A 13,761-nucleotide genomic window follows, 5' to 3' on the forward strand; every position below is an offset into this window, starting at 1 on the left:
GATCCATGAAGCTGCCTTATCTCTCTATGGGTGGGAAGTGCGGGTTGCCCAGGAACTTGGGTCTGGAGGAGGATGCATAGAGTTGGAGCCCCGTGTTCACACTGGTGCGGGGGAAGCGACGGATGACGTGGTTGATCTCCGCAGAAAACCCCACAGAAGCCCCAAACTGCTCCCGCTACTTCCAGTTTCGGTGTGAGAATGGCCACTGCATCCCCAACAGATGGAAATGCGACAGGGAGAATGACTGTGGGGACTGGAGTGATGAGAAGGATTGTGGAGGTAAGAGGCCCCAGGGTCCTGGGTCAGCCCCATAACCAAGGCACACCGGAATAGTTTCACCAGCTATACAGGATGTGCCTGGCTTATTCCGTGTTTTGGGGGGCATATTTTTGTGAGAATAGTGACTCAAATTTTTTCTGTTCTTCTTTCTCATTTTGAAATAAGTGTGGTTGGTGTCTCCTATTTTCAGGCTGTTTATTCTATATTTTCAGGGCAGAGTGAGAAGTCTAGAGCCTTCATACTCACAGTGTGGTTTGCAACCAGTAGCATCTGCATCTCCTTGGAACTTGTTAGCAATGCAGAATCTCTGACCTCACCCCAGACCTACAGTCAGAATCTGCATATGCTAATAAGCCCCCAGGTCCTGTGTGCTCCACCATGCATTTGAGGAGCACTCATGTGGAATGCAGACTTGCCCCTTTCCTTTCTGGCATTCTCATCTCTGAACCAGGTCGTGGGGTAGTTGAGGTTGAATTAACTAGAAAACAATGCTTCACCTCAGTAGGAATTCTCTCAGCCACCCTGTGCCTCCTCAGCCACCTGTTTCTTCCACCAGCCCCTGCCAAAGCAAACTTATCTGAATATTAGCCCAAATCAAATATAGTAAGTAAGGGAAATCTACTCCCCAAAAGGGAAAAGAATATTGCCTCTTCTGACAACCTGTTATACATGATTTCTAGATTAGCCACTGCTCAGAGCTGTGCCTGGCACTGGCCTCCCTCAGCAGGTACAGCTAAAACTGGGACATCCGCACTAGGTTTGGGACACGTTTGGTCTAAGATCAAGCTGCTTCTAATGTTCTGGGTTTCCTTGCTTGTTGTTTTTCTCAGATTCACATATTCTTCCCTTCTCGACTCCTGGGCCCTCCACGTGTCTGCCCAATTACTACCGCTGCAGCAGTGGGACCTGCGTGATGGACACCTGGGTGTGTGACGGGTACCGAGATTGTGCAGATGGCTCAGATGAGGAAGCCTGCCCCTCGCTTGGTGAGTTCTGGCCCAGGTCCTCTCCTGTGGTACCTGCTGTTGTGGAAAGGACCTTCTGGGGGTGTGCTCTGGGCACAACCCAACCGGACCTCATGCCCTGCTGTCTGGGACTCTGCCGTGTGGCCACGTTGCCTGTCCCTAATGGTGCACCTCCAGGGAAGGCTGATTTCTAGCATTTCTCCCTGGATCACAGACGCATAGGAAATTGGAATGGGAGCATCTCATCCTCTATAACTGGCCTCTGACCTTCCTGCAAGAGGCCAGCCACCCTGATTTCCACCCAGGCTGTGGTTGTGCCACCTTTGCTGCCTTCTTAGTGGGAAAGTACAAATTGGAATTAATGCGACACTTTTTGTGTGTGTTATAAACTCTCAGGGGAGAGAGCCCAATTCCACTTGCTAGTTGGCTGGCCTGTCCAACTGAAAGAAGGGTAAGCACTGCCATCTAGTGGCTAAACTCAAAGAGGCAGCTGAAGGTCTGTAGTCACTATGTTGTTGGAGGCGGGGGTAGACCTTGAAACCCCTTCTCGTGCTTGCTCTTAACTGCAGGCAGAACAGAGGTAAGGATCCTGTCTTCTTTCCTAAACAGGGGTCTACTTCAAACTCAGTTATAATAGGAGAACAAATAATTTTTTGCATGCTTTGCACGATCGTTTCCTTTCTTCTGTGACCATGTTCATTCCATTGCTTCCTTGTTTAAAAACATCAAAATCCCAAACTTTAGTGAAGCTAAATCATATAGGGATCTCCTGGGTTCCAACCAGAAATTCTGATTCTATGTTTTTTTTATAAAACATTCTGAAAATGATGGTTTTACTAGGGTGGTCTTTTTGCCGTATTGAGTTTCCCCTTGTTCTCCTGTCTAGAAGCTCAATTTTTGACAATTTCTATTTTCCAGGCCCTCTGTGAGCTGACTCCTCCTTGCCTCCCTGGATTCCTTACCTCAGCCAAGCTAGGTTCCTCACCTTCTCCAGACAGACTTGCTTCTTTCCTGCCTGTGCACCTGCAGCAAGGTTTTGCCCTCAGCAGGAACTCCTGTACCCTCAACCTCGTCTTCCTCCTTTCGTTATCACTGAAACCCACCATCCGTCAGTGCAAACAGAGGCATGGATTTTATAGCAAAAGAGACCTTGATGTGTTAATATCATCAGAACTTCTCAAAATATGGTGCAAAGACCACCCTAATGGAATCACCTGGGGTGTTTAGAAAAAACATAGAATGAGAATTTTTAGGTGGAGCCCAGGAGATCCCCATATGATTCTTAGGTTCACTAAAGTTTGAGATTTCTGCTTTGAACAAATAGGGCGTTATTCTCCTTTCAAGTTCCACCTCTATGGTGCTTTCACTGATTCCTTTAACTGATTTCCATCTCTTTTCCAGTCTCATTAAACTTACCCATTGACCTTTTGATTCTTAACCAGGATCTGCTCTATATTGCTTCCTCATTATTTCACGTGTGTTGATCTTTGCTTGCACAGCCATTGCGTGGATTTCCTGTTTGGGGATCATGCCATCTACTACTTTGAATCCTGCTCTGTGTCTCCTACAACAATTGGCAAATAGTCAATATCCCCTAAATGCTTCTCAAATTAAAATGAATTGTAAAAAACGAAACAAAACTTTGTGTCTGTCCGTTCCCCTCCAGGCCTACGTATTTATTGAATAACTTGATTATCCTCTCCAAGTTGTCTTTTCTTATTAAAACTTTGACCAGTACATTAATAGACTCTAGCAAATTCTGACTAATCCATTGAGCAGATCTCTGTTTATATATCCTGTTCAGCTTTTGTACTTTCTTTTTTGTGTGCAGTGCTGGAACAAATTTAAACTCGTTGTTGTCTGTAGCTCTTGGATCTTCTTTGTTTAGTATAGAACTCTCCTAACTGGTTTATCAGCCTCATATTTCTCCCCCTTTCAGTTTTTCTTCTGATAAGGCCCATACTGATGAACGATCATGTCCTCCCCAGTATTCAAGCCTTCTGGTGCCTCCCTTATTGTCCAGGAATAAGTGACATGATTTGCCTTGGCTTGACTTTCTCCCCCTTTTTATTTTTTATCACCTGTCTCCATGTACCTTGTGTTTCTGCAGAGTGGTTCTGGGATTTAGGGAAAGCCCTTTTGAAAATTCAATTAAAACTATAGAGTAGGCACAATATCCTAAAGTTAATAATTGCTTTTTTCATTTGTTTGCTTAGGTTGTTTTGTACCATTTGCCAATGCTTTCTGCCTTTCAGTCACCACTCAGGATAACTTTCCACAGGTCAACACGTCCAGGGATGTATCAGGTTCAGCTTTTCTCTTGGAGATGTTCCTTCTAACAACTTGGATTCTCCTTTCTGGACAGGTTGTTCTCTAGTCCTCCTGTGTGCCTGTTACGCTGGAATTTTCGTAGCCGCCTTGGAATTCTCTTTGCCTTTCTCCCAGTTTAGATTCCTTGTTTCCCGGATCTTGTGTTTTGCTTTTTCTTAGTTTACTCCCTTGTTTGGGTGGAGTGCATCCTTCAGTAGCCTTGTCAGGTGAATATGATGATGCAGTGGCCAAGGACACTGTGATAACAGCTCTCACGTGTTTGTCTCTTGAATTTTGCTGCTCTGGTTTGTACTAGTTGCCCTGTATACCTGGGGCACAACTGCCTTCTAGGACGTTGCGCTATCATCATCCTCAGTATTCGCTTTTACCTCCATCTCCTGTTGGAACTCCTGTTTTCTGTGTCCCAGTGTTTCTCTTTTTAGTTTAATCCCATGTTTCGGTAGAGCACATTTTCTGGAAAATGCCTGAGAAAATGCATGTGGGAGGCCTGTGTGAGGTCTTGCTTGTCTTAAAGTGTTTTAATTCTGTCTTCAGACTTAATTGATAGTTGGGCTGGGTTTGGCATGCTAGATTGTAAGTAATTTTCCTTCAGAATTTGGAAGGTTTTGTTCTACTGCCTTCAAGCAGCTTTTGGGAAATCCAAAAGCCATTTTGATTCTGATTTTTTTTTTTTGTACGTGACCTGTTTTTAATCCTCTAGAAGCTTATAGAATCTTTCCTTTGGCACCAGTGTTTTAAAATTTCACAGTGATGTGCTTTGCTGTGAGACCCTTTCCATCCAGCGTAGTGGACACTTGCACGCTTTTTTGATTATGGAAGTTTATATATTTTAGTTCAAGGAATTTTTCTTGAAATTTTTATTAAAGATATTTCCCTCTCTGTTTTCTCTTATTTCCTGGAACTCTTGTCATTCATATGTTGTCTTCTGATCTGGTCTTCTTCCTTATTTTTTAAAAATCTTTTATATTTTTTAACATTCCCTTCCCCCCCCACCCCCAACTTGCTAGATTTACTCAACTTTATATTTCAACTTTTTGCTGAGTTTTTCATTTTTGTTATCATGGTTTTAACTTTGAGAGCTTTTCCATTTTTACTACTGTCCCTTTTTATGGTTTCCTGTTATTTTTTTTTTCATGGATAAATATATATTATTTCTTTCTGAACATATTAAGGATATTTGTTTCTGAAGTTTTCTTCTTGCAAAGCCTGTATTTCCTCCAAATGGCCTTTTCAGGGGTTGGGGGCTCTGTTTGGCTTTCTGCCTTTCCCTTCAAAGCTTTTTCTCAGATAGTCCTTGGTTGCTGCTCTGCTTGTGTTTAAGGCCGGGGACTAAAGCACTGCTAAGTAATTCTGAGCACATGGGTGGGCTTGTCAACTTCGAGGTTCATGGCTGGGAGCCATGGGGGAACTCTGAATCTCGGTTACTTCAGGGTTAGTCTCTGAAGCTGGTCGTTTTCCCCAGAGAAGATTATTAGATCTCCTGCCTGGATAATAAGTATCTTATTGCTAGGATCCTCGGAGAAGAGGACTGGGGCTCCCATATGTAGGTTTAATCCCCCTTTTATCAGTAGGATATACTTGCTCTCAACTACGCCTATCTACACAACTCTCTGTTTTTACCCACTCCAAACAACAACCCTCCATTCTTCTACTGGGGTGACGTATGGATCGGTTGTCTGGTGGGACTGATAGGAGGGGATATAGGAAATGTAGCTGCATCTTAAACATCGTTCAGTCAGTTCCCTTATTTTAACTCCTTCTGCACTTCCGATTAGGAGATACCAGTTTCTGAGCTTTTGGAGGACTGTGTGTTGTTGATCTGATCGGTTCTGAGCTTTCTCCTGTGACGGCTTAGGGTAGGATGCGGCCTTCGCTGGCCTCTTTAGTCACGTACCGCTGTCTGTCTTCTTTCCAGCTCCCAAATCTCGTTATCCATGTCCTCATGGATTTAGGTCTTTGAAAACAATCTCTTGGCTGTGGCTTTAGTGGGATCCTGTGAGGAAGCAACATTAGATGTCTGTATCTACTGAGCTCTCTATCTGGAACTTGCATTTGTCTTCAGGTTCCCACTGTAATTTCTAAAGCACCGTAATCTCCTAGCGTATTGATTGGTTGCTGTTATTGGCCAGCTCCCTCAATACTAAAACGTGAACTTTAAAAATCTTTTATTTTAGCAAATGTCACTGCTGCCTCCACTCCCACCCAACTTGGGCGATGTGACCGATTTGAATTCGAATGCCACCAGCCAAAGAAGTGTATTCCCAACTGGAAGCGCTGTGACGGCCACCGAGATTGCCAGGATGGCCGGGACGAGGCCAATTGCCGTGAGTAGTCAAAAGCCCTTCACCCCCTGGGCACATTTCTGCAGACAGTGCAGTTCCGGTGCTTCTGCTTCATTTCTGGATCAGCACACGCCTGTGTGTGAGTCTGTGTACTTTTGCATAACCGTGCTCTTACTGCATTCTCCACAAGAGCTTTGCCACGTGCACCCATTCCGTTGCGTTAGTCACTTTCTTTTTAATAAGTTGACTGCGTTTTAAATACCAGGAGCGTGTCCAATAAAAATACTTTCTGAATGACTAAAATAAATATTTTAGATAGGTTTCATAAGCATATTTAACTCTTTAAAAACACCCGTGGGGAAAGCCACAACTCTTCTGTATGTGCATTCATTCTTCTGGAAGTATTTAGTGAGCACTTACTGGGCATAGAGGCTGTGTTGTTAGAGGGTTTGCCTCTAGCTCCCCATTAAGAAAATTCATTCTTAGCCTTTAGGGTAGTTATGGTTGGTGAGATAGTGTGCTGAGCCACATGGGGAATAATCGCAAGGCCATCTGAACCCAGTGTGAAGTGATACGTGCATTCTCTACAGGTTTGGAGTTGGTCGTTTTCAAACACAGTGGGTCCTGGTGTTCGGCCCTCTGATGTACCCAGGGAGGATCTTTGGAGTGAGTGATGGAGGGAGACACTGGCCTCTGCAAGCGTTATCCTCATGTGACCCGTCAGCGCTTTTCAGTCCCTGGCCACACGCTAATGCCACCGCTGGCTGGTCTGTCCTACTGTAGTGGACTAGGGAGGGCGTGGCTGGAACCGTGCTTATGCAGCCTCTCACCAGCCCGCCTCCCTGATGGTTGGGTGCTGCTCTGGCTCAGGGATCCCTGCTTTGCGGGCCTCCCCTCCATCCAGTCTCCTGCTGGCTGCAGACAGCAGATGTCCTAGCCAGTCACACTCCCTTCCTTGCCGGGATAGGGCTTCGTCCATGCTTGCCTGATTCCTGCCCTGGTGAATGCAGAGGAAGCTCCTCTCACTCTCTGCTGAGAGCCTCCCTGCCGCCAAACCCTAACCCTAAGCAGCAAATGCCTCAGTTCCTCCACTTTGATCCCTGTTCTGGTCCCATTTTTTTTCAATCTTAAAATAATGACTTCCTCAACCAATGAAAAACTAAGCCTCACTTGGAGCCCTACCGAATCTTACCATTTAGAGATGAAATAGAACCTGAGGTGGAGGTTAGTCATCTCTTAATTCCTCTGATTCAGTATTTACAAAGTTTATGGGACTTAACAGGATCATGTGGAAGTGCTTATAAGAAATGTGAATTTGATGATCTCACCTCAGACCACTGAATCAAGAGCAGTGGTGGAGGAAATGCTCGGGAACCCAAGCCTGGGATCTCAGCTCACTGCAGCTTCCGCCTCTCGAGCTGAAGTGATTCTCTTGCCTCAGCCTCCCGAGTAGCTGGGATTACAGGCATATACCACCATGCCTGGCTAATTTTTGTATTTTCAGTACAGACAGCGTTTTGCCATGTTGGCCAGGCTGGTCTTGAGCTCCTGACCTCAAGTGATCTGTCCACCTTGGCCTCCCAAAGTGCTGGGATTACAGGCCTAAGCCACCATGCCTGGTGACTGGCAATACAGATTCTAGCGGGAGGGTCATCAAGTCAGCAGCTATCCTACAGTGTGGTGTGGGCAGTAGCAGAAGTGATCCAAGGAACTGGCATAGTTTGCGGGTGGGCCAGCTTCCTGGAGAGGTGGGGACAGGCCAGGAGAGGCAGCCCTATTGATGGTGCCTGGACAACGGTGGGACAAGGTGGCAGATGATGGGCATCCTAGACACAGGGGACAGCATGTATATTTCAAGGCTCGGAGGCATAGGAAACAGACCTGTAGAGTGGTTGTGAGTGGGACAAAGGTGAGTGCAGAGAGGTAGGCCTGAGGTGGATAGGGCGACCCCTGTGCTTGGAGTTTATTTTGCTGGTCCTAGGGAGCCATTGAAGATTTCAGAGATGGGGTTTTTATATCTTAGATCACTTGGACTTCATCACGCGGGGAATGTGTTAGAAGAAGGCTGAGGTGAGATTGGAAGCCGGGTGCCCATTAGGAGGCTTATTTGATGGGACTGTAAAGGTGAAAAAGGGAGAGTGACCTCTTAGTATAATGGAGGTACTATTAACAGCATCCAGTGAGGTTTTCTTTGGCTGTGGTGATTAGGAAAAAGGAAGAATGAGGGTTTCCCCCAGGATGACAGTGAAAGCTGATGCCACCAGCTATGCGGGGGATGCTGAGGATGAGGAGTCACAGCTTTCCCTGGGTGGGGCTAGGCACGATGGTGGGTTCGTTGATTGACATTAGCATCTGAGGTAGTGCAAGTCATCCTGGTAGAAAGTGAAAAGGGAAGGTCAGAAACTGGGGCATTGTTGTCTTCCTTTTCATTTCACTGCATTAATTGTCCGTGCACGTGTCCTTCACTTGCCCGTTGGAATGAGCCTTTGCCAATTTTCACACGTTTGTTGTTCCTTATGACGATCTCTACAGTGATGGACTTTTGGAGACGAATTTCATTCTAGGCCTTGATGTGCTCTGAGTTGAGAGAAAAAATCATCTTGGCCAAGTCCTTAACTTGAAATATGAACCTAATTTATTTCCACCGTGCATAGGTTTTTCTCCTAACACTTGGTTTTTCGGCAGGGGTCCCGGGACCCCTATCGGTCCTGCATCCTTTCATCTCCGGGAATGTCACTTTTGCTTTTGTTTCAGCTGCCTGAAAGGTCTTTTCTTTGACTAAAAGTCAAGGAATTGGATAAGTTGCTACCTAGAGTTCTTTTTTTCAAGAAACAGCCTTTGAGTCTTTCTAATTCTTCAATTTCTAAGGTAGGATGATTTCTTTTTGTTTCGTTTATTTATTTATTTGTTTATTTTAGTTTAGGAAAATCGTAAGGAATCTTTCATTACTAAACTATTCCTGTTGGAACTCAGGAATTGAGTAGTTTCAGATCCATTTTGGGGATGGATCTTTTTGTTTCATTTATTTATTTGTTTATTTTAGTTTAGGAAAATCATAAGGAATCTTTCATTACTAAACTATTCCTATTGGAACTCAGGAATTGAGCAGTTTCAGATCCATTTTGGGGATGGATTTCTCTCTGTCCAGAACATGCCCCTTGTTATCTGGAACCCAAGAACCAAAAAGATTAAGATAATTTGATATCTCTTGATACTTGCATATAAATCCATAGACGTAACTAAATACATAAATCTATAAAAATAAACCAAATAGACCAGGCGCAGTAGCTCACGCCTGGAATCCCAGCACTTTGGGAGGCCGAGGCAGGTGGATCACCTGAGGTCGGGAGTTTGAGACCAGCCTGACCAATATGGAGAAACCCCATCTCTACTAAAAATGCAAAATTGGCTGGGCGTGGCGGCACATGCCTGTAATCCTAGCTATTTGGGAGGCTGAGGTAGGAGAATTGCTTAAACCTAGGAGGCGGAAGTTGCAGTGAGCTGAGATCTGGCCACTGCACTCCAGCCTGGGCAACAAGAGTGAAACTCTGTCACATAAATTAAAAAATAAACCAAATAAATTCAGATGGTGAGGGATATTTTAATCTCCTTGGTTGACATTTCCATATTACATCTCTTTCTCATTTCTTTGTCATGTCTATCAATTATAAGGTTGAGCTTTGTCATTTGCTTTCAAAGTTAATGCAAGTTCACACAATTAAGTGTTTGGATTCACTGATAGAGTTTGTCTTCAATATAATGAATTTTCCTGCTGTGTACTTTTTTTTTTTTTAAGTTCTGTGTTTAGCAGGATGCGGCAGCCTTTGATAAGCCTTAAAAGATTCTTGTTTCTCATTCTATCGCCTTATATACTTCTTTCGTTGTTATACCTGTTTGCTTTCTTGCATTTTGGCTGTTTTGTTTTTTGCTTTGCTTTATCATAAGTGGTCTTTTTCAGGCTGCTTCTGCTTTGCTCTATTCGCTGTGGTAATATTTTCTGATGCTTTCTAAATGGTCCTATCTTCTTTAATGACCAGATGAAAACTTGGAAGGCAATGCCTGTCATACTTGCAAATAATACAAAGTTGCCCAGATAGCTTATTTTCTGGCAAAACACTCAGGATTTACAAAGGGAAGCTAAACGTTGGTGGTGGGTTTTAATGTGCTATTCATTATTCTCAGGCAAATCATGTATTCGTTCCACTTAATTCTCAAAATAACTGTGATTTTGGTATTATCTCCTTTGTTGAGATAGGAGAATTAAGGTTCCAAGAGCATCACCTAGCCAGTACCAGACTGGATTATTTATTTAGGTTGAAAGCCGTGTTGAAAGTTCTCATCAGGGAAGAATACACCAAAACCAACACAGATGAACTGAATAGGGATTAGTGTACAATTCTACCCTTACGTTAAAAGAATGAACAAAGGGGACTCCTATGGGGACAGGTTGGCCCCACACTCACCAAAATAACAGTGGGAACGTCTGAGCCGAATAAGCAACCACATAATAAGATGAACATTGGAGATAATTAAGAAAGAGAAAAGAAATGGGACCTCCCTCCTGGGTGATACTAATTCATTAATTGGCATTCTTGAAATCCGTGTTTTCAGCCTGTTTCCAATCTGGCTTATTCACGGGGATGTTGCCTAGTTAAGGGTCTTAAAATCAAGATGTGTTATATCCACAGTTTTTTCCCAACAATAATTTGATAACCTTATCTAAAAATGAAATGAGATGAGTGTGGTGTGATTCTTTTTAGAGAAGCTGTGCCCTGAAGGCCACTAAGTTCTGTTCTAAGTGCCTATTAATCATCTGTTTCATTATCAGTTTAAGAATTTTCAGAGATCAATGACAACCTTATTCCCAGATTCTTTATTTATTTATTTATTTATTTAAAGAGACAGGGTCTGGTTATGTTCCCAGGCTGGTCTCAGACTCCTGGACTCAAGCAATCCAGCCTCCCCAAGTAGCTGGGATTACAGGTGCACACTACCAGCTTATTTCCAGAGTCTAAAGCCCATGCTTTTTTACTCTTAAAATTTTGAGACACACTTTATAAAGAAACCTCCAATGTCCTCAGCTCTACTGCTTAGCTGTTGTTTGATTGTATTTTATCACATTGTTACCCAGTGGAATACTTCTGTGATGAGGGTTTTGGTATTTTTCAAAATAATCCCCTCTGAACAGAGTCTCTCCCTGGCAATCCTATAAAAAATGGCATAACCTGATCAGATTAATTTACTTGTTTGCAGTCTCTCTCAATAGAAGATAAACTCCATGAGGGCAGGTCCTTCATCTGTTCCACATATCCCCATACTCTTAACATCTGGAGCAGTGCCTGAGTCATGGTAGGACCTCCGTGAATGTTCACTGGATGGATGAATTCCATCTTGGGCTTCTGAGACTATTACAGTAGTGGTTCTCAAACCTTTCTTTAATTCTTGAATACACGTTTATTTGTTATGAGCTTCCCCCCACCATGGCAAACCAATTACATCTCAGTATATAATAGAATTCTGAAATGCAGTGATCTTGCTGGAGATTGGGGAATTATAGTTTGTGAAAAGCCTTATAAGTGGTTTTGATAGTTCCCTTCTCCTGTTGACAATTTCTGTATCAGAATTGTTTTTTAATAAATAGTGAACTGAAGTCTGTACCTCCATCCTGGAGACTCGTGCAAAGTCTTAATTCTTCTTTCTCATGAAAACTCATCAGCGGAGAACACTTGTTAGAGTGGTCTGCACATCTTCTTACCACCTCCCCCATCCTTGTATCTTTTCATCTCTAGGAAAATGTCCCTGGATCCTTTATCCATTCCTCTTGAGCATCCTTGTTGCTCTCATGGGAACATTATCCAGTTTCTCTACCTACATCTCAAAGTGTGGTTGTTTATGTTAGCAGAAAGGGGAAGAAGGAGTGGGTCGAGGTCAAGAGGTGACCCATGGCCACATGCCTGGGTCTGAGGTGGGGCGGATGAAGCTTCCTTGCTCAGGTCACAATGCTCATATCACCTTTAACATAACCTTGTTACTTGTGTGAACACACTCCTTATTTCCTCAGGGGTTAGTTTCAAGAAGGGACTGTTATCATCGTTGCTTTAAAATTAAACTATAAACAAAATTCCTTCCATAGTTAGCTTGGTCTACCTGCCGTGCCGAGATAAGCAGAGGCCGTTAACCTACAAGATGTCACCACGGGCAGGGGGCAGGGTGCGGGGAGCAGAATGGAGCCACTCATGTTCGGCCTCCTTTTGTCTGTTGTAATGTCCCCATTTTCAAAGCCAGTGATGTTGCATGTCTCTCACCTTTCTTCTGTTTTCTCTCTTTCTCTCACCACAACTAGAAGAGGGTCTCTGCTTTTAAGGACCCAGGTCGTTAGACAGAGCCTACCTGGATAATCCAGGCTGAACTCTCCTACTTCCGGGTCCTTAATCTAATCACACCTGCAAAGTTGCTTTGTTACATAAGGTAACATATTACAGGTTCCAGGGATTAGGATGTAGACCTGTTTGACTTGGAGGAGCAAGATTGATTTTAGACCCTCATCACTGGTGGCATTGGATTTCTAATGTAGCCCTTTCTTGTCCAGGACTGGGCAGGCAAGTGTGAATCTGTATAAGGAAGGCCTCAAATTACTGCTCCTGGGCTCACCCAGGTACATAGCAGATTTGTACCACCCAGGTACACAGCCTGCATAGCAGATTTGCTGTCTATAGCCGTTCTCACCTTTTCTCTTTTCAGGGGGATTTGCAATTTTATGGTGATTGCTTTCTTTTTAGATCCTCCCATGCAGTTTAAATCTACTTTCAGAACTGGAGAGCACATCGCAGTTTGGTCAATAGCCTAGCCATACAATTGAGTAACCCGTAACTTACCAATGCTCATTATTTGCATTGTTTCATTTTCCGTGAAAGTACTTTGAAAAGCCAAACAACTTAAAATACTACATAAAGTATGCATGACTCTTAATATTGTTGAGATTCATCTCATTATTATTTCTATTACTCAAACCAGAAATCAGCTCCTCTTTCTAGATTGCAAACTAATAATAGTAGCAGAATAATAGTACTGTAGAGTAATAGCTGCAGTTTGTTGATGCTGGCCAGGAGCCAGGCACTATTCCAGGTGTGTGATCCCATTAGATCCTTGTAGACACGACAGCGATGGAATTGTTACTTCCATTTTTTATAGGGGAACTGAACTTGGGTGACGTTAAGTGGTTTGCTCAAACTCACGCAGATCTAGGGTTTAAACTCTAGTTTGTTTGACTCCAAAGGGCTCCCTCTTCCTGAATGCAGATTCCAATTGTTAATGTTAGATGAGATGGCACCTTAGTGCCGGTATAGATTCCACCACTGGTCATTCCAGAATGAAGCAGTATTTTGAAGCAGAAACCTATTAGTACTTTTCCTAAACCCGAATAAACCTGGGCCCAGCCTTTAGTACCATACGGCCCCTCCCTGTGGGTTTAAGAAGCCTGTCTGTGTTTCAGCCACACACAGCACCTTGACTTGCATGAGCAGGGAGTTCCAGTGCGAGGATGGGGAGGCCTGCATTGTGCTCTCGGAGCGCTGCGACGGCTTCCTGGACTGCTCAGACGAGAGCGACGAGAAGGCCTGTAGTGGTGAGTGCCGGCCCGTGGGCTGGGCTGGGCTGGGCTGGGAGGCTCGCTTACCCCAGGGCCCCTCCCGTGTAGATCTCGAGCTAGGACCGTTTTGAACTGTTCCTCAATCTGAGGTTGAAACAGATTTGTGCCTAGTTTTGGAGCCCCAAGTGAGGTGAGCCTTGGCCAGAGTCTGATATAACGGGCAGCTGTCTCCTCCCTGTTAGTGAAATGCTGGTCTTGGATTTTTTTTTTTTTTTGTGGACTCCCCACCTCGTGCCCATACATCATGACTCTCACA

General features: G+C 44.0%; 1 protein-coding gene across 1 annotated transcript in view; it reads left to right on the forward strand.

Moving 5' to 3' along the window:
* The window catches only part of SORL1 (sortilin-related receptor, L(DLR class) A repeats containing), a 161,888-nt gene that overhangs the window by 118,867 nt on the left and 29,260 nt on the right, over nucleotides 1-13,761 (forward strand). The window contains exons 30-33 of the mRNA XM_011926987.1: nucleotides 145-279; nucleotides 1,110-1,265; nucleotides 5,750-5,899; nucleotides 13,350-13,481. Coding sequence (XP_011782377.1) covers nucleotides 145-279; nucleotides 1,110-1,265; nucleotides 5,750-5,899; nucleotides 13,350-13,481 — 573 coding nt within the window. The remainder of the gene's footprint in view (nucleotides 1-144; nucleotides 280-1,109; nucleotides 1,266-5,749; nucleotides 5,900-13,349; nucleotides 13,482-13,761) is intronic.

The sequence above is a fragment of the Colobus angolensis genome, unplaced genomic scaffold (genome assembly GCF_000951035.1).
Source record: "Colobus angolensis palliatus isolate OR3802 unplaced genomic scaffold, Cang.pa_1.0 Scaffold7, whole genome shotgun sequence".
NCBI classification, from domain to species: Eukaryota; Metazoa; Chordata; class Mammalia; order Primates; family Cercopithecidae; genus Colobus; species Colobus angolensis.